Source organism: Taudactylus pleione, unplaced genomic scaffold (assembly GCF_031769625.1).
Source record: "Taudactylus pleione unplaced genomic scaffold, aTauple2 ptg000289l, whole genome shotgun sequence".
NCBI classification, from domain to species: domain Eukaryota; kingdom Metazoa; phylum Chordata; class Amphibia; order Anura; family Myobatrachidae; genus Taudactylus; species Taudactylus pleione.
Window position 1 is genome coordinate 3,405,771 of NW_028284691.1, and position 22,197 is coordinate 3,427,967.

General features: G+C 46.2%; 1 protein-coding gene across 1 annotated transcript in view; it reads right to left on the bottom strand.

The window, feature by feature from the left end:
- EFCC1 (EF-hand and coiled-coil domain containing 1) overlaps positions 1-21,921 on the bottom strand; it is a 219,553-nt gene extending 197,632 nt beyond the window's left edge. Inside the window, exons 1-2 of the mRNA XM_088482467.1 lie at positions 20,917-21,921; positions 6,354-6,754 (exon numbers count right to left, since the gene is read on the bottom strand). Of these exons, the coding sequence (XP_088338593.1) occupies positions 6,354-6,754; positions 20,917-21,480 (965 nt within the window). The 5' untranslated portion in view covers positions 21,481-21,921. The remainder of the gene's footprint in view (positions 1-6,353; positions 6,755-20,916) is intronic.
- Positions 21,922-22,197: the final 276 nt, after the last annotated feature.

Sequence of the window (22,197 nt, forward strand, 5' to 3'; positions counted from 1 at the left end):
CGTGCGCAGGGCCTCACCATCGACCCGCTTGCGAGTGGGTCTGAATGAGGTCCTTATTTTGCTGCAGAGAAAATGAGCAGAGTGTTATTACTCTGATGATGGATGTCACTGTGATCCACACAATGAAGCTGTCACAATTCATTCTCACTGAGCCAGGCCAAACTGTGAGAAATATGATGTTAATTACACAAATGAGCATATGTGACCTGGAAGTCAGTCATTGGCAAAGACAGAGATACATAGTTGAATTTATCTTCTGATAAGCAACATATGGTCTGTGTACAGTGTATGAATTCAACCTGGCAATCACATTTATTACAAAATAATAAGGCAGTGAGAGCAAAGGCTGCTATTTATCTGACAGCTTAATTCTGACAGTGACGCCTAGGGGTAAATTTACTAAGAATCGAGATAGGTCGAGATGACCATCTCGGGTGATTTATTCATTTTTTTTCCTGCTTGCAAATTTACTAAAGGTAAAGTTGGGTGAGTTAGAGAGAGATTTCTATCATCTCACTCGTAAAACTCGGGTGAGATAGCAATCTCGAATCAAATCACCATCGGCCCAAATCGGAAGTACTTTTCACCTAAAACATACATCTCTCGAATTTACCAAGAATCGGGATGATAAGCTCGGGTGAGATAGGAGCAAATTCTCTGTCCAAATCACTTTTCAATCTCTCAACCCCCTGAGCTGCAAGATGGTCAGAAACACACAAATCATTGTGATTTATGTATGTTTCTTTCTGTAAAAGGTTAAAATAGGGTTAATTTATAAAAAAAATGATGTGAGGTCCTCCCCCAAAACACTAACCAGCCCCGGACTTGCCAGCCAATCCTGGTTCTTAAAATTAGAGGGAACAAAATGTGTAGGGTTCCACTGTGATTTAAAAACCAGCACAAGGCAGCAGGGACAGAGCTGGTTTTAAATATGCGGAGAAAAAATTTGCGTGAGGTTACATCGTATATTTAAAACCAGCCCTGGACCCTTTCTAATGGGTGACTGATGCAACAGCCAGGGGTGCCCTTTCACCGGGCCCCCCAGCCACAGCATCAGCCCTGACTACTAGTCATTCCAGGCCAGGGATACCTGGGGAGTTGGGGACCCCTCCAATACACTAACACTATCCCTGCCACCCCTGGGCGGTGGTTGGTGGGTTGATAGTGTTAGTGTGTAGTGTTCACGTCCTCTTCTCCTCTATGTGGAGAAGAGGACGTGAACTATGCATAGGAGAGGTGAGCATGGATTTTTTTTAATAGGTACCCCTATGGATTACTTCAGATACTAGGTGAGTATGAGTGATAGTGAGTGTGAGTGTGCATGTATGTTATAATAAAATTCATGGTAAATGTTGTGTTTTTTTCAGTATTGCTTCGGTTGTGGAACTACAAGTGCCAGCCGGCCCTTAATGCCCCGCATGCTGGTATTTGTGGTTCTCCAAATACCAGCATGCGGGGGAGGCTTGCTGGTACTTGTAGTTCCACAACTAAAGACAATATTTAACCATTTATTTTACACTACACAATAACACTATCAACCCGCCACCCACCGCCCAGGGGTGGCGGGGATAGCCCCAGGCTATCAGCCTAGGCCAAGGGTGCCCTGGAGAGGAGGACCTGTTTATTGGAGGTGTCCCCAACTCCCCAGGGATCCCTGGCCTGGGCTGACTATCGTTTAGGGCTGATGCTGCGGCTGGGTGGCCCGGTGAAAGGGCACCCCTGGCTGTGGCATCAGTCCCCCGTTAGAAAGGGTCCAGAGCTGGTTTTAAATATATGGGGTACCTCACGCCAATTTTTTTCTCCGTATAATTAAAACCAGCTCTGTCCCTGCTGCCTGGTGCTGGTTCTTAAATTACAGTGGAACCCTACACATTTTGTTCCCTGTAACTTTAAGAACCAGGACTAGCTGCCAAGTCCGGGGCTGGTTAGTGTTTTTGGGGGGGACCTCACGTAATTTTTTTTTAAAACATTTAACCCTTTTTTACAAGTCTTAACACACAAGCAGCAAACACATATCTCACTGATATGTGCAGACTGCTAGCTCGGGAGAGATTTGCAGAGCGAAAACACTGCAATCTCGGGTGAGTAATCTCCTGCAAAACGAGTTACTCGGGAGAGATATCTCGTTCTGCTTCACCATCGGCAAACTCGTTTAGCCTCAAATCGCCTGTTGGTAACTTTTAAATAAAAAGAGGGATTAAAATCACCCGAGTTTTGGCGAGTTCCAGCGAGATTAATCACTTTGCAAATCGGGACCATCTCGAATCTTAGTAAATTTACCCCCTAGTATCCATATGATACAGTGGTCCTGGTTATCTAGATCTTACCTAGATACAGTGGTCCTGGTTATCTAGATCTTTTCCCACTATGTAGCATACTTACCTATTCCGTGAGACCCACAAATTTTGGGGACTCTGCCGGATTTTCGAGGGAGTAGACCAGCATTCCTTAATTGTTGATTAATCTGCTACTGAAAGCCCAAATCCGTGCTTGCAGTGCAGTGTGCATGTGTGACCAGGGCTGGCCGGCGATCCTGCATCCTTCCCCCTCAGAGAAACCCTTGAATTTAAACTGAAGGAAGTTAGGAACTACTACATTTATATTAGGAACCACGTTAGAAATCTTTGATGTAAAATAGTTATATTTTAGAATCTACAATAAGTACAATATGTTTGTATGGTCTAGATTTAGTAATAAGTACAGTATGTTTGTATGATCTAGATTTAGTAACACGTAATATTTTGCTTAGAATAGTTGTGCTTTAGCGGTACAAAAAAATGTTCTGTACATAGTTTACAATCAACAGGCAACACATTGTTTCTTATGTAGGGTAACTAACTTGTATGTAGCTTAAAAATAGTTCTGCAATATAAGATTGGACGGGCATGGTTCACTAAACCTTGACTTTTATTGCTCTGTTACAGGGAAAACTGAACATGAACAAAGTGTTCTTTTTGTGATCCTAGTCCTGTTTATTAGTCACACAAAAGCATATCAGGGTCACAGCAATTCTTTAATTTGTTTTAAATCTTCTGCCAAGACCCAGAAGGCATCCAAAGTGTAAATCTTTCCTAATTACCTCTATCCCTATTAATAATTGCACTGAAGGATCTGCAAAGAGGTTATCATTCTAATATATACTCAATAAATGCACTGCACAAAAGGCCTGATTCATTACGGATCGCAACTGCGATTGCAATAGCAATTACGCACACAGTCTCACTGCCGTCGCAGCACTACATAAGGACGCCCACTTTACCTTACACATATCCATAATGTTTAGCAAGACTGCAAAACCATCAGTACCATCAATTACCATCACAGCCTCATGCACACTTGCAGAAGCTCTGACCTTACTCAGAAATTGCTAACCCCATCACACGCAGTGAGTACACAAGCTGCGTATGGCATCGCAGTGGATAATTTATGCACGCCCATGCAACGGCGTTCAAATGCACTAGCACACCTGCGTTTCACCGACCACCCTCCATCACCACCCCCAAACGGTACTTCCTGTCATTCACTCTGCGATGGGTCTGCGTAGCGACTGCGATGGCAGTCCCGATCGCAGTGACTTGTTCACACATTGCGTGTGTAATCGCAGTCCCGATTGGTAGTGAATCAGGCCCAAAGTAACTCATAGGAGATGACGTTAAGCAAATTATTGCTCTGACTCCATTTCCATTTTGTTGCATACAAGTCAATTTTTCAGAAGGATCTAGTGATTTTCTGCACTGTGCATGTGTCCACGTTGAGCATACACATCTATAAACAACTATTCACAGTCATACACATATCAGGTGTAGGGCTCTGACTAGGATTGTGCGATTGGTTCCACTGCGCCTGCATTTGAATAGCCTGTGGAGCTGCTACAGAGCTGCACTGACTATCCGCACTGCTCTGCTTTAGGGACGGCCATCGACCAGCAATGGTTAAATAACAACCATCACTGGCTTGCCACTGGATCTCCACAATCAATGGTAGAGAAGAAGCCATAGTTGTATTTAGTCAGCACAAGTTGTAAAGGGGCTTAACCCCACCCCGACACATCATTAAGCCCCGACCTCTCCCCTGCTGTTGCCTGCTGTCTTCCCCAAGAAGTGATATGCATCGATGGGTGACACCATCAATGGTTTCATGCCATCAATCCTAAAGCACCGATGGTACCATCAATGGAGACCTTCAATGGTCATCTCTACTCTTCTTCCTGGTTCTAGCAGCTCCACCCCCTCAGTATGATGACTTGTTTGGGGGTTGGGCAGACATGGAGTTTTGGACGAGTGTCTAGTGCCAAGGGTTGGTGCAAACAGGGCCAGCTCTAGGGGTGTTCGACCAGTGCTGTAGCACAGGGGGAGCCACCCATAGAGGGCGCACCCCTCCCCAGCATCCCGATTTCAGCGGGACAGTACTGTCCTGCTGTTCCACCCGCAGGCCACTTTGGTCAAATCGGAAGGCTGGGGACCCCCACCGCCACAGCAGTGCGGCGGTGCCGGACCCACAGAGTGTGAATGGATGCGGCAACCATTCACTGACGGGAGAGGGCTGGGTGAAGCCCAGCCAGTGATGGAGTGCTGGGCTTTACCCCCAACCTGACATTATTCATGGCACACCTCCAAATAACGCCACGCAGGGGGCGTGGCCTATGGTAATTAGGCCACACACCCAAAATTCAGCAGCGCTCGGCGCCCCCAAATTCAGACGCGAGCGATGTTAGGGCGCCTTCTCAAGGGCCGGCACAGGGTGCTCAGACCCCTGGAGCCGGCCCTGGGTGCAAATACACTCTCATAGTGGTCATGGCTACTTTTGCAAGCTGATGGATGCAATTCTGACCTGTATTTATTTCCATGCAAACAATGCTTCAGCAATGCAACTCTATATCAACACCTATGTGGTGCAGGCATCACAGCACCAGCAACAAGTTAGCACACATCATGCAGAGGTACTATTAAATGTGTTCTGCTAAGTAGTAAAGAATATTCATTTGTACAGCATTAACATTCTAAACAGATGCTCACAGCCAAATCCAAAAATGATCATTTACACCAATAACAGTAAAACAGGATGATGTTTTAGCCATACAAGTTTATGAATTAAAGTATTGGGGGCTGATAGTGGTGAAAAGGCAATATTTTAATTCTCTGAGAAATGCTCTTAGAGCTTTAAAGCTGGGTACACACTCACACACATGCCGATGTACTACAGTTATATAAGACATTCAGTTGAACGGGCGATATATCTGTATTGCATCGGCGGTTGTGTACACCTGAAATGTCTATGAACGACGGCTTTCACAGACAAATCTGATCGGCCCTGCAGCACAGCCGATGACGATATCTCTAGCAGATATATTGTTTCATCTGGCTGTCTGTATGGCCGACCTGCCAACAGCCCAATATGTCTGCAATAGAAGTCATTGAATAGTACGTCACCAGTGAGGCTGAATGATTGGTAAGTGTATATGCACTTACCAATCGTTAGATAGGTCAGCGGGTCGGCCAGGTGTGTACCTAGTTCACTTGTCGCTTTGCTGGGCCAGTTACTGCAGAAATCCGCATGTATAAGTCAGGTATACAGATCACGCATGCATAGCATATTTTGAAGTCCACACTTGCCGGTGGCAAGCCCATTGATGTACAAGACTTTCCCCATTGATATTTATGCTCATTGGTGTTATACAGCAGCAGTCTGCTATTCAATCAGGCTCACACAACAACCACCAAAACTTATGTATAATGAACTAAAACATTCACAGATTGATACAAATATGACAATTTTAAAACTAGATAAAAAGTATCCTATAATTTAATATGAAAACTAATAACTGGATATCTGCTCAGCATATGTGTGTTGACAATCGGGTTTATTTGCAGTCAATGCTCTGGCAAAGACATCACAGCAATGCAGATCTTTCACACTAAGCAGACCCTGGATTTAATCTTAATTATAAAATACGATGTTAGGTGCAATGCCTCTCTTTGTGTATGGATATAATTTACAAATTCATTATATAGTCATGGAGCCTGAGGCAGGAACCTGCAGCACATAAAACAGATATTGATTTCTTTCTTTTGCTTGAAAATGTGTTAAATCCCAGAGGCATAAAGACTCCAAAATCATTAATAATAGTTCTTAATTGAGGTGGTGAACAGCCTACTGGTTTTGCCAGTGGCTGGATTCTCTTTTCTTTGATGCTCATAAAATTAACAGCTTGAATTTGTGTTCTGTAATATCAGGAAACATTATTTGCATTACTGTTGCAATGTAGGAAGCTTATGCCTGGAAATTATGCTGGTGGCATTTTTAATGTTGCAAGCTGTGTATTAGAAACGTATTACTCCAGTGATCTCACTTACCTGTAATACTGTAGTTCGGCCTCCAGCTGTTCTATATGCACCTGGAGAGTTGGGACTCTACTTGACTTTTCTTCCAAATCCTTAACTTTTCCATAACATGCCAGTACCGCTCGACGGACCTCTTCGGCTCTCCTCCTCATCTCCACCTGCTCTCTGATCAGTCGCTGGTTACACTCCTCTAGGTAAACCAGAGCTTTCTGAGTTTTACTCAACTCTTCTTCCAAATCTTTGTTCATTTTAATCACTTCCTCCATTTGTTCATCTCTTGAGCTCTGTAAAAGGCTGACTTCTCTCTGGACACATCTTGTTGTTACTGTGTAACTCTGGGACAACACCTGCCTGTTGGATATGGTAGAGATGCCATCCATTCTCTTCAATGCATGACTTCTATGCAGGCCGACCTATGTACATACATAAAATACAAGCTGAATACTTAAACATTGTTTCATATAGAGGAATATTTGACACAAAATGTTGCTGTTTCTACTGCATCTGGAAGATGGACCTGTTAGCTTATGTGTTATTAAACATTTGGGGCGGTATGTACTAAGCATCGCTTCCGGGATGCTATACAACCCCCCTGTCTAACAGCTGTCCTTTATGATGGCTCTGGAAGGACGCCGGCCACGGGGGGTGATGGGAGGGATCTGATCGGAACCCTCCCAAGGGGCAACATTACGAAAAGAAGCCCATAGGCTTCTATTGGGTAATGCCACCTACATATGGGGGATGCGGTAAAACCCACGAAAACTGCATTGTTTGCCCCAATGTCTCCCTTAATATGTAAAAGTAGAAAAAAAATTATAAATTTGTGAAGAAAATAAAAATATAATTTTAATATTTATGATTTATGGCCATTTGTGTGCCAACTGGGCGGCTGGACATCAACACGCGTCATGATTATAGACCTACTTTTATGTGGAGGCCTAGGGCAGTAGTTCCATCTTCCTCATTGTTAATCTGTCCCTGCCCCCACTTAAAAGTTCCTTACGCACAGAGAATACTACAATAGGCTCCCACATCATAGTAAAACATACACAGAACACATAATGTATAATGTTATCACTTTCTCCTCAGTATACTGAGAATATCTACCCTATGTACAAAAAAACATCCAAACATATACTTCAATTATAATAAATTTCCGCGAGTATAATTACTGTTGTTTGTGCTTGCATGTTCTGTAATACATAGCAAACCAATCAGATGTTTGCTTTCATTTTGTAATCTGCGCAACAAAAAATAGCTTAGTGGTTGCAATAGGTAGAGTATATATATTGCCCTATGGGCCTGATTCTGGGTAGTACACTATTAGCAATCGTTCTGCGTCTTTGGATGCAGCAGCATACGCGTATTTATAATGGGTGCAAGGTGTGCAGTGCACACAGGACCCTGGTGCCGTGCAGTGAAAGCAAAGACTCTGGCACTGTGCCCTGAATATCACTGAGAAAATGGTGCTGCGGAGGAGGAGGAGGGACCCACTTGCCGGCACAGGATAAGTATATACAGAGCTGGAGAACCCCGCTGCTCATAGGGGAGGACCCACTGCACACAGGACCCCTCAGGTGTTAATATGCCCTTGCACAACAGCGATGCTAAAATATGCTAATTCTGCAGCAGGCGACTTGTGTAAATACATGCCTCCTGCTGGCTTCAGTGATCCAGTGTTGCATCCAATAGACACAGCACTGGATCCCTCAGATTATTCAGTATGGGCGGGGAATTCTACATTGCAAGATGGAGACACTGGCTCCAGCACGCCTACAAGATGGGAACAAAACATTTTGTGACACGCTTCCTGTCACTGCCCCCTCCCCGCCCCCAAATGGGCGCAGCCTGTCAATCAGGCTTCCCCGACACTGCGACCGGAACAGTAGCACTGCGGCTCTGTCCACCCACCATCGGAGTTGTATGCAAAACATAATTTTCGTAGGACTAGACTACTGTACGTTAGCAAGAATACCTCAGTTGTGTTGCATGTGATGTACAGAGCATTAGAGCCATTGTAGCATATTTAGCAGAAACTATCCTATAGGGTATATATACCCAATATCCTATTGGACCGATTACACTTGTGCTTGCCTGTCAAGCGAAAATCCTAAAGTCTTACTGATTAGCAGCATGCTGCAGCTGTGGCTGGACCTCTACTAGTGATGCACTGGTATGCAATACATCGACTGTAATATTGTTCAGGGCATCCTTTGACTTCACTTGTGTTCCCATCATAATTGGGTATATGGATATGATTAGATACCTGTAGTAAGTGTAAGACAAGAAAATAGCAGCATGCTGAAACTTTGTTAGACTGTTACTAACATTCATAATGGCAGCTTGTTGCACAAAGGTCCATTGTTGGCAGAAAATGCTGCTGTCTGTCTGTGACAGTAACAACATGAGTAGATTAGCCTGTCCATTTGTCAGTCTGTCATGCTTTTTGTCCGTATAACAACTATTCTTATTGCTGACATAGATGTAGAACCCGGGGCGTATAAAGAAGAACTGGGTGGTCCCATGTGCAGCCACCATGAAGGCCCCCCGACCCTGATGAAATGTGCCTCTTGCCGATGGCACAGTGTGCCGGCTCCCTATGTGTTCACTTGCGGCGCCATCGTATAATAAATTCGCAAAGATGGCACATGTGCAAAAGAGAGCAAAGGTTTCAGAGTCTTTGCTAGCTCCTGTGTGGCGCCATCTTTCTGAATCCATCACTAGCAAGATGGGGCCGCATGAGGAGCATAGGGATCAGGTGCACTGCATGGGACGCACTGGTCCTCCTGGACCCATGGGCTCGTGTGTACTGCACACCCTGTACCCATGATAGATACGCTACTGTGTAGAACAATGCAGAAATGAATTGTGAATCAGGCATATTTATTAATTTTTGGGTTTTAGATCCAATAATTAAAATTTCATATTGCCTCCGAAAGTAGCTCATCCCTGCGGTGTGTAAGAAGGGAAGTGATCGCTAATGCAATCACATCCTTTCTTCTTCATGGGTGGTTATTGCCGTGGAGGGATCCTATAGACCCCTCTCCCAGTAATTTTTGAGAAGAGTAGGCGGCCAAGCTCCAGAATGTGGCAAATTCCGCAATAAAGCAGCCACCTATGGGGGCTGTTTTTGCCATTGAAAATTGGAGACTGCAGTAGGTACAGTATCTCTAGTATCTGCTGTGGTACCCAGACGTGTAACTACCGTGGGTGCAGGGGGTGCAGTTCCTATGGGGCCAGCAGCACCTCCGAGGCCCACCTCCCCCTGCACCCAGCTCACCTCATCGGCATATCAAGGAGAGAAGCCGCTGATGATCCCTTCTGCAAATTACTTTTTAGTAGGGGTGAGCGGGTTCGGTTTTACTCGGATTTACTCGGTTCTTATCGCCACTTTACCGCAAATTCGGATTTATTATATTGGCTATCCAAAACACATGATAGGCGATAGCCAATAAAATGCCGTTTAAAGATCCGAGTAAATCCGAGTAAAACCGAACCCGCTCACCCCTACTTTTTAGTCACAGACACTCTTCAGCCTGTGACTAGGAAGCAGTTTGCTGCACGGGCCGGCTCATCAGCGCTGCGAGCCCCTCTCCTCTGATACATTCCTCACTAAGAGAAGCTGAGAGGAGGAGTGGCTATGATGACATCCTGGACCACAGCCACGCCTCCTCCTAGCTTCAGTGAGGAGAGATGGAGCGGTGTGTTGGGCTCAGGAGGTAAATAGTGCAGGGCTGGAGGGTGGTAGTGGAGGGGGGGCGACGGGGGTCATAGGAAGACCTATGGGTGCCCCGTGGAGATTTTGCTATGGGATCCCCATACCACTGGTTACACCCCTGGTGGTCCCGCTTACATACAATTGGGGGAAACAAAACATTCGGGGGTACCCGCTGAAAACACCTGTTTTCAGGAGATATCCCGCTATATTAATAAGTACTGTAGGTGTGTTTATCAAACAGAAAAAGGCAATTACCAAAAGAAGTAAACTTTCTATCAAACAAGTTATGATATAGAAATAGTTTTTGTCTGACGCTATTGTAGAAAATAATGTGTAGACTGAACCTCGTGTTCAGACAGAAAAAGTTAAATTAATTATTATTAGATGAAACATTGCAACTGATTCCAGCTGCAAATTACTGAACTACATATTCCATGATGCTCAGGAAAATCTAGAGTACAGAAGACACATCTATGGCATATATGTTCAGACTTTTGTGTTATAAATAAATAATGGACTACGGCTACTATAATATTAAAGACAAAGACTTAGGTTAGGAAGAACACAAGCTGTGCCCCACCTTAGAGGCTAACTGACAATGTCATTTCACCTAAAATATGTTAATAGGGGATTACATTGGTATTGAAATGGGGATTTCAATGTTTTAGACTATAATGCGACTTTACATTACATCATCTTTTAAGATCATAATTAAACTAACACAGATATATAAGACTCCTATCCCACTGCAAATTCCCCCATTACACTGATGCCCAATGGCCATCTCAATGTGCAAGCCAATTCCTGCTGTAAAAAAAAGAAATGTATTTCTTTAATCATTGAGCAGTGTGAAAGCCGACATTTTGTGTTTTTCACTTTTAAATAATGGTGAGTAATGTAGGGATGTCCATCGAGAGTATCCTCCATTGATGGTGTCCAACTAACTAACTTTGGCCCTCATTCAGAGCCGTACGCTCTGAGCAGAGCGCACGCTCTGAATGAGGGCCGTCCTCCATAACTATGGAGCGTCCTCCTGGACGCTCATATAGCTGTGGGTCACCACCCACAGCCTATACGAGCGTGCAGTTTGATGGCCGCGATGGTCTTGACCATCGCGACCATCGAAACTGCGAGCCGGAGCCTGCGGTTCAGGTTTTCAACCGCAAGGCCCGGAGTGATTTTGGCTCTATTAGAGCCAAAATCACTGACATCACTAGTGATGTCAGTGGGCCGGCTTCTGACGGTAGGCGTTCCCTTAGGAACGCCCCCGTCAGGGAGGCATGCCCCCGGCACGCCCACCAAAGGGGGCGTGCCGTCAATCAACATCGACAGCACGCCCCCTTTGATCAGACACAACGAGCGAAGGAAAGTCCTTCGCTCGTCGCGTCTGGCGCATGCGCACGACGGAGCTCCCTCCGTCATGTGCATGCTCAGTGCAGAACATCGACCCACTTGCGAGCGGACAGCCGCTCGTGAGTGGGTCTGAATCAGGCCCTTTGGTGGAAAACCATTGATGTTACTATAAACCATCAATGGCGGACATGTGTGCATGAGCAAAGGGGAGAGGTGGTTAGCGCATGCACAAAAAAGCATTGTTGGTACAGGGATTACAGGGAAACCATTGGCCCTAAGCAATCGATGGTGGCTATCGGGCCCTAATCATCGGTGGTTGTCAAACTGTACCATCAATGGCCAACGCTAGTGGTTTACTGAGAAAGATTTAAAAAAATCTCTATGCAATGTGAAACCATAAACAATAAAAGTAATTTACATCAAAATGTGGATGGGTAAAGAATCAATTTTGCAAAAATTGTGACTATTGTACAATAAGAGAATGGAAACTTTGGGCCTGATTCAGACCCGCTCGCAAGCGCTATGCGCACGCCGGAGCCGGCTCCGATGTGCGCATGCTCGAGACCCGGCTAGCGACGGGCACTCCGTCACTCCGGGTCTCGCACCAAAAGCGGACAGCTGTCGATTTGATCGATAGCTCGCACCGTCTTGGGGGCATGGCGTGGGGGTGGCTTCACAAACGGAGGCGTTCCCATGCGAACACCTGCCGTTTGTGGGCGGCCCCACTGACATCACCAATGATATCAGTGAGAGCTTCCGGCTCCATTACAGCCAGAAGCTCTCTGGGGCTTGCGGCCACAAGACCCTACGAGACCCTTGACCATCGTGACCATCATCCTGGCCGCTCGCAATAGCTGTGGGTGGTTACCCACAGCTATGCGAGCAGCCAGGAGGCCGCTCCAAAAAAAAAAAAAAAAAACGCCCTGATTCAGGGTCTAATTCAGGCCCACTCGCGAGCGCTGAGTGCTCGCAAGCGGGTCGATGTTGGCCCAGTGCACATGCACATGACAAACCCGGCTCCATCGTGCGCATGCGCGAGACTCGGATAGCGACGGGCAAGCCATCGCTATGGGTCTCGCTACAAAGGGGGCGGGCTGTCGATGGTGAGTGACAGCACGCCCCCATGGGAACGCCTACCGTCTGGGGCCGGCCCCACTGACATCACAAGTGATGTCAGTGGGAGTGCTTTCGGCTCTGATAGAGCCGAAAGCACTCCAGGGCTTGCGGCAACGAGACCCTACCACAAGGTCACCCACAGCTATACGAGCTGGTCACCCACAGCTATACGAGCGGCCAGGTGGCCGCTCTACAAATGAAGAAGGACGGCCCTGATTCAGAGCGAGCGCTCTGTCAGAGCGTCCGGCTCTGAATCAGGGCCTCAGGGGGTCATTCAGACCTGCACGCGAGCAAAGGACGCTCGCAAGCGGGTCTGAATGACCCCCTGAGGCCCTGATTCAGAGCCAGGCTCTCTGTCGCTCCGGGTCTCGCACCAAAGGGGGCGTGCTGTCGATGTTGATTGACAGCACGCCCCCTTTGGTGGGCGTGCCGGGGGCGTGGCTGCCAGATGGAGGTGTTCCATGGGAACGCCTACCGTCTGAGTCCGGCCCCACTGACATCAGTAATGATAGAGCCAAAATCACTCCTGGGCTTGTGGAAGCGAGACCCTACCGCAGGGTCTCGTCACAAGCCCGATGGCCGCGATGGTCTTTGACCATCGCGACCATCTTTTTGGCCGCTCGCATAAGCTGTGGGTGGAAACCCACAGCTACGCGAGCGGCCGGGAGGCCGCTCCAAATTTAGCTGGGACGGCCCTGATTCAGAGCGAGGGCTCTTTCAGAGGCCTCCCATCAGAAGCCGGCCCACTGACATCACTAGTGATGTCAGTGGGAGTGATTTTGGCTCGGATAGAGCCAAAATCACTCCGGAGCTTGCGGTTGAAAACCTCAACCGCAGGCTCCGGCTCGCAGTTTCGATGGTCGCGATGGTCACGACCATCGCGGCCATCAAAATGCATGCTCGTATAGGCTGTGGGTGGTGACCCACAGCTATACGAGCGTCCAGGAGGACGCTCCATTTTCATGGAGGGCGGCCCTCATTCAGAGCGTGTGCTGTGCTCAGAGCGTACGGCTCTGAATGAGGGCCTATGGCCTTTAGGGTCAGCTTTTGGTTAGAAACAGAGAATTTCACCTTCTACTGTTAACAGTTTCTCGCAATAACAGCAGAGACTATAGGGGCCTATACATCAATATGTTCCTAAAGTGGCCCAATATTTTGGTACCAACTCATCACAAGTTGCAGCATTGGACAGGCTTGGTGACAAGGGGGGACAAAGGGGACCCCGCTACCGGGCCACGAGGATCAGAAAAATGCTGCAAAGTAAGAATGCTTTCAAAAATAGAAGTGTTAATGGTTTATTTTTTATCAATCTACAAAATGCAAAGTGAATGAGCAGAAGAGAAATCTAAATCGAAACAATATTTGGTATGACCACCCTTTGCCTTCAAAACAACATAAAATCTTCAAATCTTCTAGGTACACTTGCACACAGAATTTGAAGGAACTCGGCAGGGAGGTTGTACCAAATATCTTGGAGAACTAACCACAGATCTTCTGTGGATGTAGGCTTGCTCAAATCCTTCTGTCTCTTCATGTAATCCCAGACAGACTTCATGATGTTGAGATAAGGGCTCTGTGGGGGCCAAATCATCACTTCCAGGACTTCTTGTTCTTCTTCACACTGAAGATAGGGCCTGATTCAGAGCCGAACGCTCTGACCGGAGCGCACGCTCTGAATCAGGGCCCTCCTCCTTGAAAATGGAGCGTCCTCCTGGACGCTCATATAGCTGTGGGTGACCACCCACAGCTATAGCAAGTGTCCATGATGATGGTCGTGATGGTCAAGACCATCGCGACCATCGGGCTTGCGACGGAGACCCTGCGGTAGGGTCTCGCTGCCGCAAGCCCTGGAGTCAGAGCCAAAATCACTCCCACTGACATCACTAGTGATGTCAGTGGGGCCGGCTTCAGACGGTAGGCGTTCCCATGGGAAAGCCTCCATCTGGCCACTACGCCCCCGGCACGCCCACCAAAGGGGGCGTGCTGTCAATCAACATCGACAGCACGCCCCCTTTGGTGCGAGACCCGGAGCGACAGCTTGGCTGTCGCAGTCCGGGTCTCGCGCATGCGCACGACGGGGCTCCCTCCATCGTGCGCATGCGCAGTGGGGCAACATCGACCCGTTTGCGAGCGTCCTTTGCTCGCGAACGGGTCTGAATGACCCCCATAGTTCTTAATGACATTGACTGTATGTTTGGGGTCGTTGTCTTGCTGCAGAATAAATTTGGAGCCAATCACATGCCTCCCTGATGGTATTGAATGATGGATAAGTACCTGCCTGTATATCTCAGCATTGAGGACACTATTAATCCTTACCAAATCCCCAACTCCATTTGCTGAATTGCAGCCCCAAACTTGCAAAGAACCTCCGCCATGCTTCACTGTTGCCTGCAAATACTCATTATTGTACCACTCTCCAGCTCTTCGGCTCAGAACTGGCAGAAACCAGTGGAACCTAGGTACACCCATCTACTGTTCGGAGAAGTCTGGCCAGAAGCGGTCTTCATGGAAGAATTGCAGCCAAAAGCAATACCTTCAAAGTGGAAACAAGGCCGTCCCTGGCATTGGATACCATATTACTGAAGCAATTCAAAATTGGTCCAGCGCTGGGACAGAGGGGCTGATTCAGACCCGCTCGCAAGCACTATGCGCTCGCAAGCGAGTCGATGTTTACCTCCTGCGCATTCACCGCCTCCAGCATGCGCATGCATGAGACCCGGCCAGCAACGGGCGCTCCGTTGCTACGGGTCTCGCACCAAAACGGGGCGGCTGTCGATTGTGATTGACAGCTCACCCCGTTTTGGAGGCGGGCAGAGGGGGTGGCTGGACAAATGGAGGCGTTCCCGAGGGAACGCCTTCCGTTTGTGGGCGGCCCTACTGTGTGATGTCAGCAGGTGGACTTCCTGCTCTATTAGAGCAAGAAGTCCACAGGGGTCTCGTCGCAAGCCCAATGGTCGCGACCATTGTGACCATCACCTGGCCGCTCGCAAAAGCTGTGGGTGGTCACCCACAGCTTAGCGAGCGGCCAGGAGGCCGGCTCAAAAAAAAAATGCCGCCCTGATTCAGAGCAAGCACTCTGAAAGAGCGTCCAGCTCTGCATCAGGGCCAGATACGGAACTTTACTGAATTCACGCATGTGCACTGTCAGAGGGCATGCAGTGTGGAGGGAGCAGAGAGATCCAATCGGATCCCTTTTCACAAACCCTGCACTCTTTCCATTCAGAAGGAGTGGGGCTTTGGGAACCAATGCCATCTGAAGATGGGGTAGGTTTCCATAGGCAAACTCCAAAAATGTTCAGCTTTCAGAGTTTATTGAATAATAAGCAGACCGATTGGACCCCTAGTAATGAATTGTCCCGTTACTAAAAATATGCAAAAACAAGTGTTTCTCCATGTGTAACAGACCCATTAGTGATGATGAATAGGCCTCAGTGTAATATACAGTAAAGAGCTTCAAGAGGGTTGTATACAAAAGCAGGATAAATAGAAAGTTCAACTAAATAGATCTGGGAAAACACACAAGCATGCACGCATGCACACACACCAGCTAAAAGTATGTGAAGAAGCAATGTAATTTCTCTGTTTCTTTATATGCTGTAAATAAATCATACAGGAAGGGTGGGGGCAGTATAAGTAAGCGAAGTGGGGGCGTGCCGACACGATTACATCATTGTGGCCCCACCCCCCGCTTTATAATACCGATATTATCGGCATTATAAAGCAGGGAGCAGGGCTACAATGACGTGATTCAGCGTGAAATGCGTCATTGCACCCCTGGAACACCCACTTTCGTAGAGGTCACGGGGGTCGCGGGGGGACGGACGCCATTCAGGGGAACTTGCCTACTCTTGCAGTGTGCCGGGAGCAGCACCCGATTTTCGGGAGGGTCCCGGCAGGTATGAAATAAATACAAGGGTTATCCAGAAAGTAAAGACTGTTTGCACATTCCCGCCCTGCAAGTCATTCACCCTCCCCAATTCATGATTGGGCGGCTTCCTTAACCGGTTTCCTAAGTGCTCTGTGAGTGGCTGTTATGGTTGTTTTTGCCAATGTTGCTTGTTGTTAAAATGAACTCTACGAAGCAAAATCCCTCTATGAAGTGTGGAGTGTTAGTCAATTCTTGAATGTGTAAGACCTGATGAAATTTATTGTCAATTAAAGCAGGTGTATGGTGATGTGAGTGAATGTGATGAAGATCGACCAATACGCCCATCACTTGTCACAGTTTTGGGTGGGAGGTCTTCGATCATCCACCCTATAGTCCGGACCTTGCTCCAAGCGATTTTCACCTTTTCACTAAGCTCAAAGAGTTCTTGGGCGGAAAACATTTTGGAAGTGATGATGAGTTGAAGCTTGTAGTCAGCAACTGGTTCAATGGACTGCAGGCAACTGAGTACAATAAGGGGATTCTAAAGCTCGGGAACAGTTATGATAAACAGGTGGGCCGAGAGGGGGGCCTGCTGTTGTAGGGGCCCAGGTCCAGTGCCGCCTCCCCTTCCTCTTACCTCACAGCAGCCCAGCACAAGCTGCAGTCTCCTAAACATAGTCTCCCCCCCCCCCCCCCCCGGCTTTGCACCGCACTGCAAAAATAATTTTTTATATCCTAAGGGCGTGGTCATCACGTCTCCCGTGATAAGCCAACACACTCTTCCCTGGGCCCTGTCCAGCTATCAGCCCTCCTGATGGAGAAATAGACAACGGTACTCTGTGTTTAAAAGGCAAATGGTCTTTACTTCCCGGATTACCCTCGTATATTAAAAGAATAGAATATTTTTCTATAGTGCAACATACAGGGGTGCAGAGAGGGGGGGGTAGGTACTAATTACCCGAGCAGGAGCTTTCTGGATGGGCCTGGGTCCAATGCCCCCCCCTCCCCTCTTACCTGACAGCATGTGCTGGGCTGCAGTGGTAGTCTCCTCTACCTGTGGGGGGGAACGATCACACTAATCACCCCCCCGGCTTTGGGCCGGGCTGAGGGGCTCACAGTGCCCCAATCCCCAGCGAGTATAAAAGTGTTTTTTCCTCTAATGGGGCGTAGACACGCCTCCCGTGATCAGGGCACACCCCTTCTCCCTGGTCGCCTCTCTACGCCCATGGCAACATATACAGTTAGCTTATTCTTGTGTTTTGATTTTCTGTATTTCATTCTCCATGTGGTAAACACATTTCTAAGTTTTTACCATGTGAGAGTTTTGACTTTGATTAATACCCCTTTGCAGTAAGGAACCCTGAATGTAATCGTTATCATATGTAATACAAGAATTGTTTTCTTACATTTTATGCAGCTGCAACCGAAATGCCACTTTTTATAGAGCTGAAATAAATCTGGGCTGTGAGCCTATTCAATCCAGATGTGAGAGCACAGCTTTATGACTAGCACCAGTTGTGTAATAGGTCTAACTACAGTGGTACCTAACATTAAAACCTCACATTGCAGCACCACAGTTAGAAGTTTTTATTCTCACTGACTACAATGTATAATCTGTTTAGTACTACAAAGCCTGTGGGGTGCATTCAATTAGTACTGATGACCATGTGGTACCGGCAGTCTAATCATTTCTCGGACACCTCGCAACCACCAACATCACAAAGTTTTCCCTACAGGGAAGTTTTGATGTTCTGGAGATTGCGGTTTTGTACTATACTACTGTCTAGAGCTATGGTTTAGGGATGGCCATTGGTGGGTTAATCATCGATAGTTTTGTTCACCGACAGTCAGCCCTACTCTATGGGTCAGTGAGCCAATCAGATTTGGGGGCAGTGCATTGCAGGTAGTGAAGATTGGCAGAGCTTTGCTCCATGTCCTGGCACCAGGTAGGGGAGTCCCTTACTTTGCCATTGGTGCCCAGATCTCTAGATACACCCCTGCTGGGAATAACAGTAGGAGTCCAACAGTTGGAAAGAAACTGGCAACTGTACATATTGTGAGAGGTATTCATGAAAGCTTGGAGAGAAAAAATTGTATATTGACTTTTATTTGTGTGTTCACCCGTGTATTGCAGGTAGATTTTGTTATTAATTCCGTGTTTAGTAAATCTCCATGATTGACATCAGGTGAAATTCTCACGGAAATACTAACTCAGCCAGACATGATCCTTAGTAAATATACCCCCTACTGTATGTACACCTTCCTTGAATATAAACTAGAGCTCTGCGGAGACATTTCTATAGAGTTCTATATTAAACTATGGCTATGGTTGTCAGTGCTGGTGTACTAATTTGGGTGTTTGTTTTTTCTATTTGTAGCAGGGGTTTTTAAAAAGATAGCAACCCCTTTAATTCATATGACAGCTATGAAAAATGCATATGAAAAAAATTGATTACTACAATTTTTTGTTGTCAAATCCTGCTGCTTTTAAAATATTATAGTTGAATCCAAAGTGGCCTATAGTTCTGTAAATTGGCTATAACTATAGACTGTGTCAATTTTAAAACTACCTGGTGTTAATGAAGGATTTAATATTTATGCTATTGTTTATGCTATTGTTTTTCTGTTGAAGAGGTCTATTTATTATTGATGGGTCAGTGGTGCATTCCATAGCACTGTATATTGTAGTGATTAGAAAGCATTTTAACCGCAAATGAACAATCTGAGACTCTTCTTACCTCCACTTCTATGTTATACTGTACTCCTCACCGGTAGCCTAACACTAATATGCGCATGAGACAAAACATTGACAACTGACCTGCATGGTCAGTATATCATCTCCAGACCCTTTCTTCTGCAAAGAAGGTGTTATCACTGTTTGATAAATAGATGCCTAAAACTACTGCTAGATCTGTGGAACAAAGTCATTTTATCATTTTCCAAATGAGCAAGAATGTTTTGTATGCTAACTCTGGCACAAGGTTTAACTGTCAAAACTCACTCTGAGACAAGCTAAACTCAGTAGTGTTTTATATGGCACAACCACATAGATATATGTATTGTGAAATTAGTGGACCAATATCATGTAAGTCATGAACAATAAAATTTGTTTCTTGCAAATAAGTATCTAGTTTATTAAGAGACCAACTTTCTAAATTATTAATTATTAAGAGGAACTATTTATACTAGGGGAAGCACAGATGCTGTAATGGTTAGCATTACTGCCTCACAGCACTGAGGACTTGTGTTCAATTCCCACCATGGCCCTAACTGTGTGGAATTTGCATTGGTTTCCTCCCACAATCCAAAAATATATTCGTAGGTTCATTGACTCCTGACAAAAATGAACCCTGGTGTGTGTACATATGGCAGGGAATATACAGTATATTGTAAACTCCACTGGGGAAGGGACTAATGTAAATGGCCAAATATACTCTGTAAGTGCGCTGCGGAATATGTGTGCACTATATAAATAACTGGTAATAAATAAATACTATAAAAGGGGCCTATCCACTATGTGACCTGAACAACTGAATGACTAGCGTTCTGTCCTTCAGGTCGCCTAGGTGCGGTGCCTGCACTGAACGGCGTTCACTGAACGTCAGTTAGTGCAGGAGACCGACCTCCTATCTCTGAATATGGCAAACCTGACGATCGTCGTCAGGTTGATGGGCATGTTCAATAGATAGTCGGCGTCGGCAAGGACCCAGCATGCACGAACATCGCTGCTCCTTGCCGGCTATCCATTACACGATTTCTTGAACGATCTGGCCAAAACCAGGAGGTTTTGGTCGGATCGTTCAAAAAATCGTGCAATGGATAGGCCCCTTAACTGTCAAACACTCCTTTGAGCTTGATTCAGCAATATTATATTAAGGGCTTTTCTATCTGCAGTATGTACTGCCAAACCAATTACCAAAGTCATCTAGTAAGTAAGAAACTGGCAGAATAGCAAACAGCAGTCATGTAGTCAGATAAGCAAAGTACTGTACACATTAATTTCTAATTTGGGGCTAATTCTTCATGTCCAAAACATATTGGTGCATGCTAAATCTTGTATAATGTTATTTAATTGCTAATCAGAAAATAATTGAATAGAAGGGAAAATTAGACTCAGGCGTTAAACTTACTTATTTTGTTCTCTATAGTATACTCAATATTTCTAGTAAATTTTTATGTTAGAATTATTTATTGGGTGTTAGTATGTAAAGTAATATGTTAAGTGATTTATGCCTTTTTGAGAAGTATAAATGCTGAATGTTGAATAAGGCTGCACTACATGTGATCTTTTCAGATCAGGATTAGATAAACTGCGACTCTGCAGCTGTTGTGGAACTACAAATCCCAGCACAACCTACCAGTCTTGCTGAATTTTTAGTTTAACAATAGCTGGATGGTCATGGATTATATCAATCTTTATTATATATCTATCTGCACTTTAGCAAAGTGTTTTTCATCAACTTTTATTCAAACAGTGACAACTTTGTGTATTCCTCCTGCGTGGTCCCCTTATCTCTCACCTGCAGTGCCAAGCAGCGGGCATCACTGCTCTGTAGCGCCGCCCTCATGTCCTCCACCAACTCCCTGAGACTGTGGTTCTCATCCTCCAGTATCCGGAGCTCATCCTCTGCCCCTGTCTGTCCAGTCATTCTTGGGGTCTCCCTCCTCCTCCTCAATGGGCTACGCAGTCGGATCTGAGCCTGGATGTGTTCACTTTCCTGTCCCATAGGGAGGCGGGGTCCCCCAGCTTTAGAGCTGAAGTATCCACAGAGCCTGGCATGGAAGTGTCGAAAGGTGAGGCGCTCGGGAAGATTGTCCAGCAACTCCTCACACTCCTCTATGCCCGGCTCCAACTCCAGTACCCTGCACAAAGTATTGAACTCCTCCCTGGAAATGGTACCTTCAGCCTGCCAATCTAGGTGGTGGAAGACCTCTTGCAGGTACTGGTCCAATCCAGTGGCTAGCACGATTATCTCATTCTCCAGCCCCTGGTCCAGGCCATAATGATGAGCCAGGACACTGACCAGCCACTGTGTCCTGCGAGCCGGCCTCAATGGATTGTATGGGTCATCCGCGAGCTCCATGCTCAGCTCAGGGTTTCCTATGCATCCTCATGTGAATGTGAGTGGGGGTCACTTTCTCTGTACGGTAGACAGATAAATGGCTGATGTGCTCAGTGCTCCAGTTGCAAACAGTCATATTTCTGTGTCGATAGAAACTTTAAACATCTTGAACAACTTTTTTTTTGTTCTGATGTTTCACACTAGTGAGCCTATAACAACTTGTGGATGTGTCACATCTGTATATATGTCACAGATATCTTATTATTGGTGTCAATATAAATCCTATTTTCTTATCCTGTGTTCCTTCTAAGTCAAGTATTCATGAGTGGTAGTTGTGTGTGCAAGGAAGCAGGGCTGTTTGTTGGTATCAACCCCTCCTCTGTGCATGTGTCCTTTGTGTAGAACGCAGGGCTCAGTCCTGTGCGTGTAGTGCCGGGCTGTTTATGTTGATGCAAGCCCTGTGTGTGGAGTGGAGGACTGTGTCAGAGCTGTGTGGAGTGCATAGCTTATGTTAGTGTCAGTCCTGTTCTTGATGAACGTGTTCCCCGCCTACTAGCAAACTATCCCTCAAATGCATCACTTGAAGGGAGGGTCCCCACAAGATTGCTCTGGACTGTGCTGTCCTGCAATTATTATCTGTCACATCCTTACTAATGTATGTTGTTGCTGTGATCTATGATGAAATACATCCCTAAATACAGTATGCTAATATTTAATATCTGCAGATGAGTAGAAGTT